General features: G+C 40.0%; 2 protein-coding genes across 9 annotated transcripts in view; one reads left to right on the top strand and one right to left on the bottom strand.

Annotated features, from left to right (window-relative positions):
- The window catches only part of LOC125741867 (uncharacterized), a 75,040-nt gene that overhangs the window by 33,384 nt on the left and 22,703 nt on the right, over positions 1-18,953 (bottom strand). The gene's annotated exons all lie outside the window — the stretch shown is intronic.
- uts2r2 (urotensin-2 receptor 2) lies at positions 18-14,809 on the top strand. Of its 8 annotated transcripts, none has more exons than XM_049013322.1 (10): positions 18-34; positions 385-473; positions 1,345-1,559; positions 2,188-2,263; positions 2,927-2,969; positions 4,793-4,857; positions 5,438-5,494; positions 5,654-5,807; positions 7,334-7,457; positions 14,365-14,809. In XM_049013322.1, the coding sequence occupies exons 3-10, from the start codon at positions 1,406-1,408 to the stop codon at positions 14,499-14,501; spliced, it is 810 nt and encodes a 269-aa protein (XP_048869279.1). In that variant the 5' UTR covers positions 18-34; positions 385-473; positions 1,345-1,405; the 3' UTR covers positions 14,502-14,809. The 8 variants fall into 8 exon arrangements, with proteins under 8 accessions (XP_048869279.1, XP_048869274.1, XP_048869272.1 ...); XM_049013317.1 differs by having other exon boundaries at positions 385-602; XM_049013315.1 differs by having other exon boundaries at positions 24-51; positions 385-602.

The raw sequence follows: 18,953 nt of genomic DNA, 5'->3' as shown, positions 1-18,953 counted from the left end.
CGTCTGCGTACCTTTGGCCCGGACGTACACAGACGTAAGAAACGCCCACAGGTTATTGTTGCTAACTGTATTATCATCCAGGCTTAATTTGTTATTTTAATTAGGGAATAGTGTGTAAACCAGCTTTACAAATCCCCAAAGGACTCTATTGTAATCATACATATATGAGTGTTAAGTGATACAACCATTAATTAAAATTGTTTAGTGAATAATTAATATAATCATTTAATTTTAACGAACACCCATTTAAAGCCAGTTAAGCTGTTGCTACATTATTTATACATATTAAATTAAATGTCGTGATATAGCATTGTATACTAGTCGCAACTACAAATGAATTTTAAGACATATTTTTTTGCAGCAATTATTTCTCAAATCCAACAGATACGGCAAGAGCTACAGCGATCCGCGAGGACCGATAACCAGTAAGAAGCGCGCGCCTGTCGCGGTTACTGGACTCCTGACCGGATCAGGTACCGATCAGATGCCATAAGGGTTTCGTGCTGGTCAGTGTATGTTCAGTATCCGCTTGAAAACATGGCTATACAGCGACGATTTCATGCAAAGTCTACAGACGCTAACGGTATTTACAAAAAAATTAGGTAAGTCTCATATTTTGTACTGCCGAAGTTACTTTACGTTTGACGGGGTTTGACAGGTGTCATCAATAAGGTAGCGATCACTGCTTTGCTTGGAAATTAGAACTTAGCATCGTTATTTTACATAAGGTTATTCTGGATAATTTCGGCTGTTACCTTAAAGTTCCATTCATTTGCAGTTTTTATTAGGGAATGGAGTTCCTGGAAGTTGTTGGAACATTTTACATAGATTACCACATTAAAACTGCACTCCTACTTGTAAATTGTCTAGATCTTTTATTATCGGGAATATAATATGCCGTACAGTGCAAAGTTAAAATTAAAAGTAACGTCGAAATCGAGCAATTGTATTAATGCAAGTGTAAAAGTGCTACACCAAAATGCTCTTAAAATGAGAACATTTCCCTGACTTTTCGGTTTTGCTTTAAGTGTACAATACTGACTCCACAAGAATTGCTTTCCTTTTCCCTATCACCTTGTAACGAAATAGCAGTTAAAAACCTTTTATGCGGAGAAAGTAAGGACATGAAATTACTTTGCAATTCAAATCGCAATTTTAAGCCTTGATCACAGATTTTGTGCATACAGCAGGAAGGTGTGCAGGTATACAAACCCATAGTGCAGTACAAAGAAAAAGTGTAAAGACAATACAACCGAAACTGAAGAGTATTTTGATATGATCAGATTAAATGTTACCAATAACCCACCTTTCATTTTAAAAGTTTTCTCATTTAATTGAATGCAGACAAAATGGACCCAAACATGCTTCCTTCTGGACCGGAACAAGGGTCTCTCTGCTTGTGTTGATGGCTCTTGCTGCATGTTCTGCCGGCTGGCTGTTCCTTCTCTGGGGGGATGACATCACAGAGACTCTAGTCTGGCAAAGTGAGATAGTTCAGTTGCCGAGAGTGTTTAAGGTGCCCTGCTCTGAGGATTACAACAAACACAAGCGATACCCAGGTGAGCTGAAGGCATCTTGTGGCACCAGGGTTTGTAATTCCTGCCGCTTCTCCCATTTGATTGTCATTGTCTCTGTATGACGACAGTTATGGTCATCGGAAATCATTTTAAAGGATGCGTAAAAAAGTCACCTTTTTCAAAATTAAAATTTGTCATTTAATCTATATTGAGCTCCCAACATTTCACTTTTTTTTTTACCTTTCATTCATGCTGGAGGGTCTGTAACACTTTCATTAATGATGCACAGGTACAGTAATGGTTATGCTTGAAAGGCTCTTCTGGTGAAGCTAAAGCTGCCGATGAATGGTAACATAGGCCTTCATTGGGACTTAGGCATAGCCCTGATGGTGAATTTGTTCCTTTTCAATAATCAGCAGAAGTACAAATTTTAAGAGCTGAATCGAAGAGGTTTAGAAATTCATATTCGCAAAGCTTTTTATCTTACCACTAAGTTAGGAGCTGCTTTTAGCCTTAAGATGCTTTGTGAAAACAGGCCTAGGTCTATTTTATTCTGAGGTGTGAAGTGCTGGAGGGTCAGTTTAGGGTGCAGCCCCCCCGATTGATTTCCAGAGCTGTTGGGCTGAGCTTGTATGAGGCTTCATCTGATGCCTCCGTGCCTGTCCTCCAGGTTGTACTCCGCAGACTTGTGGGCGAGCTGTAACGGACCATGTGGTCACTCGGGAAGAGGCGAGTGCGCTCAGGAGGTAAGCAGGACTGTACCGGAATTGGACAGACACCCCAGAAGACTTTGGATAGGAAGAAGCAAATGAGTTGTGACTCCCGATAAAATGGAGGATAAAATACATTATAAAGTGGAAAAAAGACTATAGTCATTTACGTTTAGGTAGCAAATGGTCTTGTGTAGTATGGGAAGCAAATTTACTTGTGCTAGGGTACTGTATCAGAATTACTACCATTACTACTAGTTGGTACCATATTTAAGTTTTTTTTTTAAGCAGTATCACGATTGCTTAACTTTTTAAAACTGCCTGAAACCAAGTTGAATTTAATCCTGATTTGGCCGTTTTTGGGAGTGGTCTTGGCAATATTGTTCAATGAAGTACTGAAAAGCAAACAAACCAGATTAGTCTTTGATGGGTACAATGCTGTTGTGGGGGGGATAGGTGCAGAAAAGGAACCAGCTGGCTTAGTTCTCCCCTATAAAATGTCTGTCAAGGTAGGACTGCTGGTGCTGTAGTTGCTCTTTGTCCTTCTTGTGAGAGGATATATGGAGAAGCCGTCACTGCATCCCTTTCATCAAGCTAATTACGTAGCCCACAGCCTCATGGTCGCTCTCATCTGCTCACACACTGTCACATTAATATGGTTTTACCCTAGTTTGCCAAATTTCCCTTGTTGTCCTTCAGACTGGCAGAGAGGGGACTGTCAGTGGGCGGTTCGGACGGAGGTGTGAGTACTTTTCTGACAAATAATCCAGAATTCTTTGTGTGTGTGTGTGTGTGTATATATATATATATATATATATATATATATATATATATATATATATATATATATATATATATAATATAATGTGGCCAGGTTTGTTATGAAAGTAAATATCAATATGTTCAAGTTTGTTATATGTACTTGGTACACTGAGATACTTGCATGATTCCCTCTGACACTCCAATATTCATTAACTAAGAATAATAGTATGAATTTGCATCAGACAATACACAAACAGTATTGCACACAATAACACCAACCAATTAATAGCACAAATTGTATCGCAAGGAAACAGCATGAATGCTGATATAATGGAGGAGGGACAAAAGTACCTGCATCTGGTGGATGAAAACCTTTCTGCTTCCTGCCTCATCTGTTAATCATATCTCAGTTTAACCTAATTTTTAATACATTGAATTGTTGAAATGTTTTGTTCAGGGCTTTGTGGCAATTCATTGCAAAAGAATGTCCAGGTTCTCATCATTTATGTTAACATGCCTGGAGACATTACTGAATCGAAAGAGGCTTGCTGTTTTGCCAGCGTACACTAGAGGGCAGAGTACTACAACTCTGTGATGCTGTCAAGGATAATTGGCTGGATGGATTAGATAGATGGATGTTCCTTAATAGATGCTACGGCACAAAATGGTTCATAAACGGCCCCAATACATTAAGCTTGCTTACTGTGAAGGAAATGATAAATTCATTACAAAGATGTGGGTTCTGTAAAGAACTTATCAACCTTCAAGGAAAACATTGAACATTTCAATCAAGTGCGTTTCCTTGCTTGACCTTGCTTCTTACGGAAAATATGTCAGTCTAGGTAGGCTGTAGTGTATTTATGAAAGATATACAAAGTTACGAAGTATGCTGTTATGAATTTTTGCTTTTGTATTTATTTAGCAGCTGCTTGTCCAAAGTGACATACAAATTAGTATCAGAAAACAACTGGGGTCAAGGGTCTTGATCAAAGACCCAACAGCAGCTTCATTGCCAATTTCAGGATTTGAACTAATGACCTTCTGATGACAGGCACAGTCCTAAGCTGCAGAGCAGCACATGGTCTGGCTGTAATTCACCGGTATGTGTGGCGTTCCTTTAGTTAATGGCTCTTGGATTGCCTCAGAAAGCCTGCCAAGTCATATACCACCCTACCTGTTGTCTGAATAAGATGGAGTTTTCTAGCACTTAAAATAGGCTATGAATATATATGAACACCCGAAGTTGTGGGATGCATCAAGAAGTAATTGCTTTCTGAAAACATTTTATGTGGTGGTACTTGCAGTTGTTTAAAAATAATGGGTAAGGTGTACTGCCAGTCACGGGAAGGTAATGACACGACAAGGGTGAATCTGTCTTCTTGTCGGAAAATCTTAGCGCAAAGCTTTCCAGGTGAGAGCGGTATCTTAGCACTTCAGAAAGTACAATAATGGCTGCAGGACCTTTCAATTGATTTATTTATCTATCTATTTATTCATAAGTGTACAGACATCGCAGGTACAGAATTCTGGTATATGTATGAATGGGCAGGGGGTAATTACATAAGCGGTGAATAGACAAGTTAGGCTATGGAGAGACATATACTTTGTGTCAGAAATATAGCACAGACCAGGAGAACAGCACAGGACTGACCATTAGTCAGTTATATATAAGCAGGATTTTAAAAAGCGGATTTGAAACACATTTGTATTTGCAGGAGATTTATTTCTGTAAACGTTTTGCAATCCATTATTTGACATTATTACTAATAATAATTCTAGTAATGCTAACCTTCCTTTCGTCAGGCATCCATCCTGGACCTGCATTCCGGGGCCTTGTCAATGGGGAAGCAGTTTGTCAATATCTACAGGTGAGAAACCCTCAAGCCTTTTATTTGATGATTCTTCTTCATTTCTATTACTTTGCTCTTGGAGAAACTCTATGACCCCTTCGTTTGGTCTTTGTGTAGGTTTCCTTTGTACATTAAGGTGAACAACTGTGGGAAACGTTGATGCATAATAAAACCAGTTTATTTTTGGTATCAAATAAGTAATTTTGTCAAATGCTCCCCCTTTCCTCTTCCAATGCCCTGTAGGACGTGTTCAACTCTCTGCTCACGTCCTGTGCAGCTCCTATAAAGCTTCTGCCTAATTCACTGAGCAGGTCTCAGGGCTCAGAGGTGCAGTGACAAATTGGCAGGTGTTTTTATGAGTGGGATCGGGGCGACCGCCTAAGACTCTGGCGGTGGGCCTGCTCAGCCTTATGTGTACCGAATCCGCCACATCTCCTGCTTCAATTGTGAATTCTCATTTCGTATTAATATAGGAATTCCTGGGTGTATTTACTTATGAGTCTTAATCAATACCTTCTGATGATGCTGATAGACAGGGTCTCCTTATTCCTGAAATTGCAAAAACCACTTTAATCTCATGTCTTCTCAACCGCTGAAGGTATTTCGGGGACCAGATCAAAGAAATATTTTCTGAGGAGGATTTTCACCTCTATCGGTAAGAAGTTTCCTCATTATATTTATTTTCAAACATTGATTCCTTTCTCATTCGGCCGTCTTACTTGCAGTCCCCGTTTTTACAGGTTGCCTTGTAAGTTGAGCACATATTGTGTATTTGATTTTAAAAACAAAGGTTTGATACAGTATTTCGTATCAGGGACGTCCGTGGAAGGATTCAGCAAGTGATAGCAGAGACGTTCGGTCTGGACGCCTCACTGCTGTACCTAACGAAGCCCACCTTCTTCTCCCGGATCAACAGCAGCGCCGCCAAAACTACGCATGATGAATATTGGCACCCTCACATCGACAAGGTGATGTAAACACAGGCATCCACACGCAAAGAGATCCGGTATGATTAGTACAGCAGCACTGTTCCATCTTTAGTTCTAAATGCATCCACAGCTATTTTATAATACTTACTGTGTCATAATGCAAATACATTTGCTTTAATTTCATAATGGAGGCTATGTGCATCTGCATTATAATTCTTTTTAACAGAACCCTATATATATATCTATCATATAGTAACGTTAATGCTAACAAATATGGGTAAGTTAAATAGATCAATTATTCTTTTTTATCCTTAGCTTTACAAAAGCTTTGGAAATTAATGGATGATGTCCTTGTGATCTGACTGTATTGCTTAATTTCTGCACTGAAAAACGGCAGCAGAAGAGTTGATGGTTTGGTGTGAATGTGGATTTGACCATGTTGCTTGTGTTCAAGCTCAAGGTGTCGTCATGCACAGCGTACTGATATAGTTCCTGACGCTCACAGTGGCACCAGTCCTCGGCCACTAATCTCCAAAGGAGGATTGAAGTGAATTCTTACTCTCGGTTTTCTTGTCCTTAACCCTGATTCATTTGTGTGAAATCTATCAAGCTGTAGTTAAGGTGCCCCCAAGGCAAGTCAACATAAACTGTAGTTGCAGCATAGTTTGGTTTTATGGTTGAATTCTCTTCTTAACTGGGGAATTTTCCTATTGAAGAATTTGAATGAATGATTCAAGAATAACTATATTTTTGTATCCATTGTTGACAAATGATTTAGCTGCCCTGAAGTGTTTGCTTATATATGTTTTACGATTGGTGTGGGCTTCACTGCATGAAAAACAATTCAGTGAAGCTATAGTTAATATTCTAATCATAAAACTAATGTTTGAGTGTTCAGTCATTTAGTTTACTTAGCCCCATTTACTGTGAAAAATGTATAATATAGTACTGTTTTATCATTAATAATTTTTGCAATACCATTGTTGTCTAGCTAGCCATTGCAAATTAATGAACACACATGCAGTACGGTACTATTCAAAAGTCTGGAAACACCTATTGAAAATCATTAGTTTCTTTAAATAAGATAAGGACCCTAAGCACACATTGTGGTTATGTACCAAATTTTATCTTGTGAACAAGGAAAGAAATGGAGTGTCAGATGTCAGATGACCTGGCCGCCACAGTCCCCTGACCTAAATCCCAGGTTTGGGTAGCCAACTTGTGCCCAGAACGTGTGGAAACTCCTTCGGGGCTGTTAGAGAAGCATTTCAGGTGGCTACATCTGGGAGCTGGTTGAAAGAATGACAGGAGTCTGCAATGGTGTTATGGAAGCAAAAGGGGGCTGTTTTGAAAGGTCTAAAATTTGAGAGAATTTTGAGATGTTGAACACTTCCCTTGGTCTTTGCCATATTTCAATGCCTTGAGGTCTTTTACTATCAGGTGAGTAACATAGCTAAAGAAGAGACAAATGCATTAAAGGCAGGTGTGTCCAGACCTTTGCCTGGCACTCTATACCTTATTGTAATAGCGCTGGACCCTGGACTGATAGTGACCTCTTCACGCAGGAGACGTACGGCTCCTTTGACTACACGTCATTACTGTACCTGTCAGACTACCGCACGGACTTTGGCGGCGGGCGTTTCGTCTTCATGGATGCGGATGGAAACCGGACCGTGGAGCCTCGAGTTGGTGAGATGTGCGGAGGTGTTGGGGGTTTGGGACAGATGCTGTACCTTAAAGATCATCCTGTGCGCACAGGAAGGTGGGCAGATGCTGTCCGGTTTCCTTTGTGACTCCTTCTCCGCCTTCTTGCCCAAAACTCCCATCCACACACACTGTGCGGTCACATGGAGAAGTCGGGCAGCTTTGAGGCTGAATGAGAAAAGCGGTGTCAGATGGCTGTGGACGCCTGATATTGGTGTCCCTGGAGCTGCTTAGTCCGCCGCAGCCTTAGACGCTCGCTCTGCAGGTCCTGCCAGACAGCCCAGTGATGTTTCTCACCCTCTGGTTGTTACTTTTCCTATTAGCTTTTTTTTTTCCCCGATATATATATCAGCTGTTCAAATATAGCTCAAGTTCTCCTTCATCGTTCTTGGTCCTAAGACAAAAGGATTTGTGTGCAGTATGATTTATTTCTTTCTTTTTTTCTTTGGGGGGGTCTGAACTGAGAGAGGCTGTCACAGAAATGAACAGGGTTTCTTCTTTCCCCGTCTCTGCTCTGGACAGTATATTTTAAGTACAAGCTATGAATGAGCAACATCAAACCTAGACACAACCTATACTGTAAATTGAGAAGGTGAGGGTGGGGGGGGGGATGGGAAGGGGACTGAAGTCATTCAGAGGCACCTACGGTCTTTGTGCTTTTAATAAAATGTTGTTCATTGTCGAGGATAAAATGCCTTCGCTTTTCAAGACCATAAAGGCAATTCATTACAGCAATGACCAGCCGACCAGCCAGGTGGGGGGGGGGGGGGGACTGGTAGGTCCTTGAATGTGAAGTGACATCTCAAGGTATCTAGTTAAAGCTGATATGTCAAGCAAAATGTTTATTAACCTTATAAACTCCTTAATCCGGATATGAAGATTTTAAGTTTAATCGGGTTGTTTTATTTAACCTCTTTATTTTGTGTTGCCTGCCCTGCGTTTCTCATGGTTTGCCATTCCTAAATGCAAGTGAATCTGTATACAGAGCTTAACAGTAGTTTTCACAGATAAAGTACATCAATTTAGACTTGTAAAAAGAAATGAACATTAGAATATTATGATGCAGAGCTGAGCAAACTGACCTTTATGTTAGCATATCTGCCTCTGCTGAACTACATCCTCTGACTCCACTGCTCTGCTTCTCATAACATCTTTGTCTCAATTATCAGCGGGGTAATGGGTGACAGTGGATTTAACTGCTGTAAATAGAAGTAATAAGTAAGCCAGCGAACCACTAGGCTGACTCCCACTTCCTGGTAAGTGGTCTGAAAATTGCTCCACTGTAATTCGTTGCAATATATTGTTCAGGTCTGTAGCGCTGGGTCTGATGCGCGCCGGGGACAGGCACATACTGACCAGTGAACCGTTAACAGCATGAGTCATTATGCAAGAACGGGACGATCTTTCTGACCTGGTGCTAGTTAAAAATATGGAGCCATATTTAGCTTTTTATACACTCAGCTGTCGTGATGAACTGGACATGTTTGTTCCTGCTGGGTGGCTCGTTATCAAGGCAGGTGCCAAATTTGCTAATAATTGTAAAGTACTTGAGAACAAATGGTTACCCATGAATATGTAAGCGTACACCCTGTATGGAGTTCCTCGCCCTGTTTTATAATTCAGAGATGCTGGTAACCCGCACAGCTGAAGCAGATTTAATTGCTGTAAGGTTCTCTAAGGACCCTGGGGTAATTCTATGTGTGCAGCAGTTAGCGTTATTTATTTGCAGGTTTGTTGTTATCATCATGAGCTGTCATTGCACCCCCTACCCAGCAGGACAGTCCCCAGGCATGCCAGGGTCCTTTGATAATACTTACTTGCTTTCCTTTCATGCTGAGAGCTGTGTGAGCTGCAGCTTCTCCAGCTTTCAACCATCTTTTTTCTGTCATCGTATATACAGACGCTCCTCTACTTACAAACTTTCAACTTACGAACTTTCAGACATACGAACGAAGAGGACTGTAAGTCCAGATTGTGTTCCTTGGGCTCCCGTTTCCTGTCCGCAACATCAAGGCTTTTTTTCTGCCCGCCAGTTCCTCCTAGTACGACTTCTGGCTGCTACTCCCTCCGCGCAGCAGCGTAGCGTGCGTACTCCCAGCATCCTAGTTCTTGGTACTTGCGTATACCCTTAAAATGATGTCGAATAACGACTTACGAACATTTCAAGTTACGAATGGCTGTTCGGAACATATCTCGTTCGCAGGTAAAGGAGCATCTGTATATATATTTTGGAAAAACAATGAATACTAGTGTAGGTAGGGGTGTAACAATATACTTAGCTCATGATTTGGTTCTATTCCTGAAAATGGGTCACAATTCAGTACACTTTATATTTTGAACAAAATCTGAAAGAAAACTATGATTATATATATCTTTTCCTTGCTACTACAGTGTGCTTAATAAAAACACAAAGTGCTTAATAAAAGACAAAACACTCCTAATATTTAGACTTAATATACTTTCTTAGCCTAGGAGGTCAGCAGATTTGTAGAAACACAAGCTTGACCACATTTTCCGGTAACAGTTCCAGTCTTCTGGCATCCGCAGTACATCCTGCAGTCGAAAGACGTGTACACTTGGAATGGGGGTTGCTGGAGTTGAAAGATATGTTTTGGCCAGTGGGGAAAGTACTGGATACTTTGAAGCGTTTGCACTTCACCATTTCAGTGGACATATAGTGAGTGTAATAGTCTTCTGTACATTCCATTTTCTTGCTCTACTCCACTCGGGGACTGTGCCACTGAATCAGTGAAATTCAAGGGTATCTTCAAGCGTGGTGAGTTGGATTTGTCTCAGCGGTGGTACTGTACATGGTTCAACATACTCCGTTTGTTAGCCGTAACACGTGTCAAAATGCACGTCAGGTGGTCTTTGTCTTATCAGATTTGTTCCTGCCATTTTCTTTTTTATCAGAACAAAATATTGCCAGCGAGCAGGCTTAAAATATGAGCATCCTTAATTTCAACTTTGCGTGACTCCATTTTTAGTTAATTGTGTGCTTAGCCACAGCCTTAACATTTCAGCTGATTTGTTAATGTATGTTGTGCCTAATGCTGCTAAAACAGCATTTAAGAATTAGGGAGAATGAGTGACTTTCATACAGTATTACATGAAACTGATTTCCTATTATTGCATTATTTCATTATTTCATTTTCATAAGTTATTGCAATCTATTATATGTCTACAATAAATATTTTTGAAATGCAGAATTTTGTGACAAAATATCGTTACACTTCTACCCAAGGTTTACTGTATAAAAGAATAAAAGCAGAGAAATTAAGTGATAATGTTCTTGTTAAGGTCTTGGGAGACTTAACAGTTGAAATGGGAGGCCGTGACGGCACTGTAACAATGTGTGTGTAAATCAGCCTCTAAAGTCGCACTAACTTCAAGGTCATTCCTGTCAGTATGTGACAATAAGTTGCCTGGTCAGTCTCATTGAAGTAATTGCTTTGTATAATTGTGGTGAATGCTGCATAATTGCAGCTGCAGTGTGACAATCAGCATCCAAGAAAGAACAGCGAAAATGGGAGTACGAAGGAGATAAAGTGGCCTGGCGAGAAGGCAGCGGGAGAAAGGATGGAAGGAAAGACGAGGGGAAGGACTGCGGAAGTGTTGAGAATCGATAGCAAGGTCATGTAGAGGAGAGTGACTGCAGAATGAAAGGAATCAGCAAACCCTGATGTAAGGTCACTGTAAACTGTAAAGCATGAAAGGAGTTTGGATTCTGGACACTTGGCTTAGTTGATGGTGAACTATCTACATAAAAGCCTTTTATATATTTTGCTTGAGGCACTTGATGAACAACTTAAGTAGTAGGACATCCTTTAGTGATTTGTGATGTAGAAAAAAGTGTTCGGATAATGCTTGAAATGCCTTTTGTGCTGTGGGTACCAACATTGCGCAGACATCATTATTAACAGCTGTCTTTCAGTTAACTGTTAATCAGTAGGGATATGTGTATCTTCCCTTTGAGATAAGACAAGCATGTCGATACATGGTCTATGATATGATAGGTAAAGAACTTCATATGCTTCAACTCGGCAATGATTTGGTATGATAAGATTCAAAGAAGATGCAATTCAATTAAGCTCTGATTGGATCCAACTGAAATTAATAAGATCTTAAAATGAAAAGATTTTACAGTAGTATGCAGGAATATTGGTGTGACTCTCCAAGTTGTCAACAAATTATAAATGAATTAAATTCAACCTAGTACTTTGAATTTAACTTAGTACAATATTCGTTCATTTTTTGGTGTATTAAACTGTAAATATCAAATTAAAGTGAAATGAAGATTACAGATAAACTGTTAATTTTATAGAAGTACAAATGCTTGTTTTATACCACTGCCATGCAAGTCCATTAATCTGGCCCTTGAGCAGAGAGTCGTTCTACTTTTTATAATGGTAGGTTGTCACCCATATTGCTAGTTTGTGGACAACAATCTCATTAACAAGACCAGAGCAGGTATGCCGCATCACGTCAGCCTGCGCAGGAGACCTGTGTACATCATAATTCTACATGTAATGTCTGAATGCTCATTACCGCATCATAAATATGATGCTGCTAAAGTCCTTTTCTATCACTGCTATTTTAATTTTGCAAAAGTAATTTATTTTGAGCGGTGAGCCTTTCTCTGCCAGGTGATAGTCAGACATACTTCTGTTATCAGCCACCCACTCTGATTTCACCCCCAGTCCCTTCATAACCATTATGTTCTCCCCCGTATTCAGGGTTCGCTGCCTAAGTTTGGAATAATGTGTCACATTCTTCAGTTTTTGACCAATGAAGCGTCTCTGATTTTGTCATAACTGAATTTTTAATTCTGAATGTTTTGTAAACAGTTTTATGCGTAAAATCTTTAGGTTTCTATTTGCCACGGTTACTGCAGTCCTCTAAAGTACAGTGATTTATATAGTTTGTTTTTTGGGATTTTGATAATGAAGTTATAATTACTAATTGCTTAATGTGTGAGTGAGTGAGTGAGTGAGTGAGTGAGTGAGTGAGTGAGTGAGTGAGTGAGTGAGTGAGTGAGTGAGTGAGTGAGTGAGTGAGTGAGTGAGTGAGTGAGTGAGTGAAAATGCACTGTCCTGCATTGGCGGTCCTTGTATGTTGTGCTGCCTTAGGTAGGTCTTCAGTTTTATACTATCACATAAAAACTGTACGAGTATTTCAGCTAAACTGATACACACTAACAGTATAGTGGCATAGAGATGATCTGGCACATTCTCCACATACTAAAATCAAGTCACTTAACAGTTATTGGTGATAATTCCCCTTATTGTTACAGTGATATTATAATACCGTAATATTTAGTTGGTGCATCGGTGCTCTAAATTCTCAAAATGTTGTCATTCTTGTGCAGGTAGGTGACAAAGTAAACTAAGGCCCAGTCAGGGATGCTGTTAATCAAAGTGAAGGCACCCAGCCGGAGATGCAAATTATCTTCCTTTTTGTGAGAGCCACAGTAAAGTAAAACATGAATTCAGTGTCATATACTATGATTTAAACTTCTAAAAGTATGTCACATACAGTATATATAATGTAACAAATATAATTTACTATATGACCTATAATCAGCATTGTAGTCAGTTGTTTTTTGTTTTAAATGGGGACTTTAAAAACTCCTCATTCTCATTAAAGGAATATCGTGCAACATTCATAATGACATAAAGTGATTCCTGATAAACTAGCTGTAGACATGACCTGCATTATGGCGTTGGATGCATACGATAGAGAAGTCATACGATTATGTTGTGCACTTCCACCAGGGGGCGCTGTCATCAGCTTTGGTGAAGGGAGTGACACAGTACATTTGCTACCGCTGCCAGTATGGATACCTGACCGACCTTTCGATGAGCATAATGTAGATAGATCTTCCCAGTGGTTTCATTTTGCGACACTTTTCCAACTGCATTTTTTGCCTCGATTAGTTGAATCTTGTTGAAAACTTGTCCTTGTGAATGTACACTTTGCACTCTGTCCAGTGTATCTGGATGCATTTCAGGTAACTAAACATTTGGGTAAAGGACTGCATTTAAATATCATTGTGTCCCCCCCCCTTTGATGTCTTATGATGCGTGATATTTTTATATATTGCAGATATGGACCTAATGCAACTTAATTGGTTTTGTTCTAGAATGTATTCTTTCAGGACGTACAGTATAGTTATATAAACGCTTGCTATTCAAATTCTAACATTTCATTGGGCAATACTGTCTCAAGGCTTTTCACTTTAATTGTTGAGAACTTCTGTTCTGGTTCATTAATCATAGTCCCATGTCCAGTGAATATGAATAACATGCTTAAAAGCATGTATACAAAAAGGTAAATATTCATAGCCAAGGGCAAGTTTGTTTCTTTGGGGAACTAAAGTGGATGTTTGGTGTGTATAGACTTAGTTGGAAGAGGGTGCAAATGTGGCACAGCGTAATGTACAGAATCAGTTTTGAATTAGAAACGTTATTTTGTATGGCTCTCCGCTCACTTATGTTTGTGTTCATGCTGTTTGCTTCTCTTTCATGTCGGGATAATTGTGCCAGTATTGAAGTGCCACATGTAAATGGCATGACAGTCATTGTTTCAGGATAGCTCACAACATGACTTTGGCCAACAGAATGTTTGCGGTCAGTATTGTTTATTCTTTACACAGCGAAACATAGTGCTCTGCACATCAGTGCCCTTTCTCTGTAAGTGCTTATTCAGTCAGACGGGCATGTTTATTTAAACGCCAAAGATACAAATACGAGGTGGTTTTAAATATGTGTCATCTCTGCATCTAAAGGTCGAGCCACTCATTTGATCAGTCACTTTTCCCTAGTCCCACATTTTTTGCTGCATCCTCGACTGTCGGTCTCCTTTGGTCATTCATTTTCTGTTCTCTTCACAGGTCGCGTGTCCTTCTTTTCTTCTGGGTCAGAAAACCTCCACCGAGTAGAAAAGGTTGAATGGGGGACACGCTTTGCAATCACCGTCTCTTTCACATGTAATCCTGCCCATGCAATTAATGACCCAACCTTGCCATAGGCGGTTTCTTGGTCGTTCCACCCTCTACTGGCCTGGAGGACTCCTGGAAGACAGATAAAGACTAGTGTGGAGAGGAGAGAAAGAACCCAGGGCAATAGCAATGTATTTATTTTTGGAACAAATATAAGATTCTCTTTTGGTTTATATACCTTCATTTTCCAGAAAAATAACAGTGACGCCTAAGAGTGTTAGATCTTCTGTAGTTTGCCATTATGTTCCCCTTGAGAAACATTAGTTTTTGTTTAAATACAGGTCATGTTTTTTGTAATTTTTGTGCTGGTTCAGATCATTTTTACTTTTTTTTTTTTTTTTTTAATAAAATAAAATTTCCCTTATTCAGTATTTGTGTACTCTTACTTTACTAGCTTTGTTGTTTTTAAAGTGGTGGTCATCTTCACATTTTTAAAAGAAAAAAGTATAAAAGAACGAAACATGAAAAGGTACACAGGCATTCAAGTTAATTTGGAGGCAGTAGAGAGCTCTGTAGGGGCGAGACCCTCAATTGCTACAGCAATCAGCTCAGCCACGCAACAGCGAAATGGTGAGTCTACATGCAAGTAAAAAAAAAAATCCCCTTTACTCTGCTTTCATACAATTGACGAGTGAGAGCTTTGAACTTTTTCGATCTAATTGGAGATATTTTCAAACTTGATTTCCAAAGTGTCTGGGCTTTAGTTTGTGCTAGAGGTGCAGCTGTCTGCGTTTTTGACTTTACCTTGTACCCTAACGAGGCCGTTCTATGGAAAGTAGCTGCAATGATCTCGCTCCACACTGATATCTTTTCAGCTAGGGCAGCATACTTCACTGAAGATGAATTATTGTAGATTAAATTATTTAAATTCCTTTCCCAGACTGATTGGTTACCAATACAATATTAAATAGAGGAGATATAATGGAATTATCATGGAACTAGTATTATAGAAGCACATGTATCTATAAGCTCGAATTTAAGTTTTCTTGAAGACTTGTCCAGGTGTTAAGCCATGTGTACGTGTTACAGATTCATGTGGCTGGTTTCTCCAGGTGAATGGAAGGTTACAGCTGCAGGATGTCAGTCAAACACCAGGCATGAAAGAGCATCACTGTCTTTCTGTGCTTCTCCCGCCTTGAGAATTCTTCCTGTTATCTCAAAAGGAAATCCAGGAAAGTTATCGACCTGATTGGACATCGTCTTCCTTCCACAGCCACAATGAATTATTGAATTGCTGACTTCTCACTGTATGAGGGACTTAAAAACCGGGGTCTTTATGTTTTTGTTTGACTAAAGGAAAATCGTGATCAGTGAACGAAATAGGAAGACCTGAAGGTGTCCAAACCCCAGGGGATTCCTAATGATCCCATGCCTCATAATGACATTAACTTTAATAACTTGTAATATGCCTAATTCTTCAACAGGAAGTTTTCCTGTTGCAAGGTGACATCTGCCTACCATTCATGAATATGCAGACACAGCTGTCCAAGGGACACTGCCGCACATGACAGAATGCCGCTTCCGTGGGACCCTCAGAGCCAACTCGAGCCCCCGAGAATCGTCAAGGAGCCTTGGGAAGTGGCCAGGGCTGTCACCTGATAATCAAATGATTAGGGTTGGATTCCCAGTTCCCAGCATTGGGAATGGGGTTGAGAGCCAGTGTAGGGGGCAGAGACAGATTCTTCACCCCGTAAACAGCTATCGAAGCCGCTACTTTGCAATGATAACCCTTTTTATTATTTGCGAGTATGACAGCAGTGCAAATATCACATTAGTTCCAATGGCTTAGTGGGTGTCCCTTATCAAGAGAAGGGTTAGAAAGCGATGCCGGTGTCCTGACGTTCAGTCAGGTGTCAGCAGTCACTGTCCAACCTACAGGGCCTTGGTAGAGCCCTGTATTATGTTCCAGAGACATAATGAGATACTAAAACGAAATGAAGTTCAGCAAGAGCTGAAATGAGACCAGGTGAAGGAGACGCAAAGCGAGGCTGAACCTGCAGGCTGGTCCCAGGGTGAGGATGCGGCTCTCGTGCCGTGTTTGTCTCACCGTAATTAAAGGTGCTGCCACTAACAGCTTTGCAGATTTAGCCATTTCACATGCAAGAAAACCAGATTGCCGATGGGGGGGTGGGATGCATGCAACGCCAAATGGGATTTTTCAGGAAATTAAAAGGGAAGAAAGACATGTCCCAATTTAAATTGCTTAAATTCCATGTAGATGGAAATGCCACCTACACCAGAAAGGATTACCAGTATATTAATACCAGTTTGGGGGGGAGCATATGTTTTATGTATAAATTATGTGAAATGAATTATTCACAGTTTAATGTCACACAGTACACACTATGAATCATAGGTCAGATACTGTAGCTTCTGCCTTTGTTTATTTGCAGCCCTGTCTCTTGTTGTTATTAATAAACCATGGGGCTGATGTCAGCTCAAAGCCGCTTCTGTGCTGTACTGAGGTTCGAATATCCGCACGGTTTACCTATTTCCTGAGCACCGCAAACCTCTGCGTAGGGAATTTTTTCTTTCTGCCACTGTTTTAACTGAGAAACAAAAACCTAGTCAAACGAACAAAAAAAAAATTTTTTATACGAAATCATCTCAAATGCTCATAAGCTGTTGAAATAATGTATGACGCTTCATTCATCATTAATCTGCTTGCACATGATACGCACAACCTGGAACTGCACTGTACCAGTTCCCTTAGGCACACCGCATAGGTTTGTTTTGGCTGGTTAATCTTGTCATGAAGATCTGTGGAAAATCCTGCGATTTTAAAGGCAAGGTGATGTTTATCTGCAGCAGTGTGCAGTTCATTCTTGGTCATTCATTGTCACACCTTAGCATTTTTTACCTTCATGCCTGGTCTTGACCATAATTGGGGGAGAAAGGCCTTATCCTATGGGGATTATAGAATATGCCCTCCAACATTTGTTTGCTTGTTGGGCTTGTTGTAACATGTGGGGTAGGTGCAGATATTTCAGGGATGGGGCAAGACTGGCAGGCAAGCACCTCAACTTTAATCATTTTGTAAAGTGTGTGAAGTTTGATCTCTGTGAAAGAGAGAGAGAGAGAGAGAGCAACAGACTGGGAGCAACAGTCCAGCTCTCAGGAGTCTGCAGTTTGTTTATTTCTGGTTAGAGATCAAAATAATTTTGCATGATGTTCACTTGTTATACCCCAAGGGAGTCGATAAATGTACCATTTCCATCCTCCAAGTCTCCGTGTCCGGGGGGTCTGTTTTCTGATGGCTATTTTTTAACACTTCACGATTTGACTTTTAGAAAATGATTTTGAAAAAAAAAGTGTATATTATAATGTGACAATCTCTTTAATCTCTTTAATGTGACACAGCATAACATCAAAACAACGCTGCTGAAAGTAAATAATAACTTAAAATTAATCCGTCTCTGTCAGAGGCGTGAACGCCTGTATCAGGGATGTTTATAAACATGCATTATGTTCCTGGTCCATTACTAAGAGACACTATTAATTACCAGCACTGGTAATTATCAGTAATTTTGTAGTATGCTGAATAGCTTGGCCTACTTTGATTTAGACAGTCTGGTCGATTATATGGATCGTAACCCTTATATTAATGAAGCCTCATCTCATTTCAAAATGTGTGCCTGCATGACACCAAAATGCAAATGAATGACCAGTAGTGAGCATACCATCACATAGCCGCTATTTATTTATGGAATAAATAGCGGGGGTCCAACTGGGGGTCCACACACTTTTCGCAAAACTTGATAAAACGCAGATATCGACACTATCAGCAGTTTATGTGATAGTCATTTAGTCCCTGATACCGTCCCTGGAGCGAAATATATTCAAGCTTTAAAAAAGCCTCATGGCTGTTGTCTCGTCAAGCTCACTGCGCGAGGACGTCCACATCGACACGGACGCAGAGACGGAGACCGAGACGGAGACCGAGATAGATCCGAGGCGGGAACTAAACCCACCCACTATAAAACTGAAAAAAATCATTTTAACAGAGATGTGTTTTATTTATTAATTTTTTTTGGGGGGGGGGGGACCTTCTCAGCAGAAACAGTAATTTACTCGCTACATCCCAAATAAGCTTTACATGTCCAGGTGAAACTCACAAACCAAAATGAAAATGTTATTGTTCAGAAAACAAATACTATATTATCAATATTCTATATTATTATTAATAAAATAATTTGAATGACTACAACAACAACAACAACAACAACAACAACAACAATAATAATATTATTAATAATAATAATAATAATAATAATAATAATAATAAGGGATAATAATTTGGATTGATTTATTTAGCATATATTTTGACCCAATGAAATATACTCATCATATTTAAACACGGGGCGGCATGGTGCAGTGGTTAGCACTGTTGCCACGCACCATTGGGACCCAGCTTCGACTCTCTGCTTGGGTCACATGGTGAGGCTGATTGATGTGTGAGTGTGCCCTGCGGTGGGCTGGCC

Source organism: Brienomyrus brachyistius, chromosome 5 (assembly GCF_023856365.1).
Source record: "Brienomyrus brachyistius isolate T26 chromosome 5, BBRACH_0.4, whole genome shotgun sequence".
NCBI classification, from domain to species: Eukaryota; Metazoa; Chordata; class Actinopteri; order Osteoglossiformes; family Mormyridae; genus Brienomyrus; species Brienomyrus brachyistius.
Note: the sequence above shows the minus strand (reverse complement) of the source record. Positions and strands in the feature narration are given on the sequence as shown.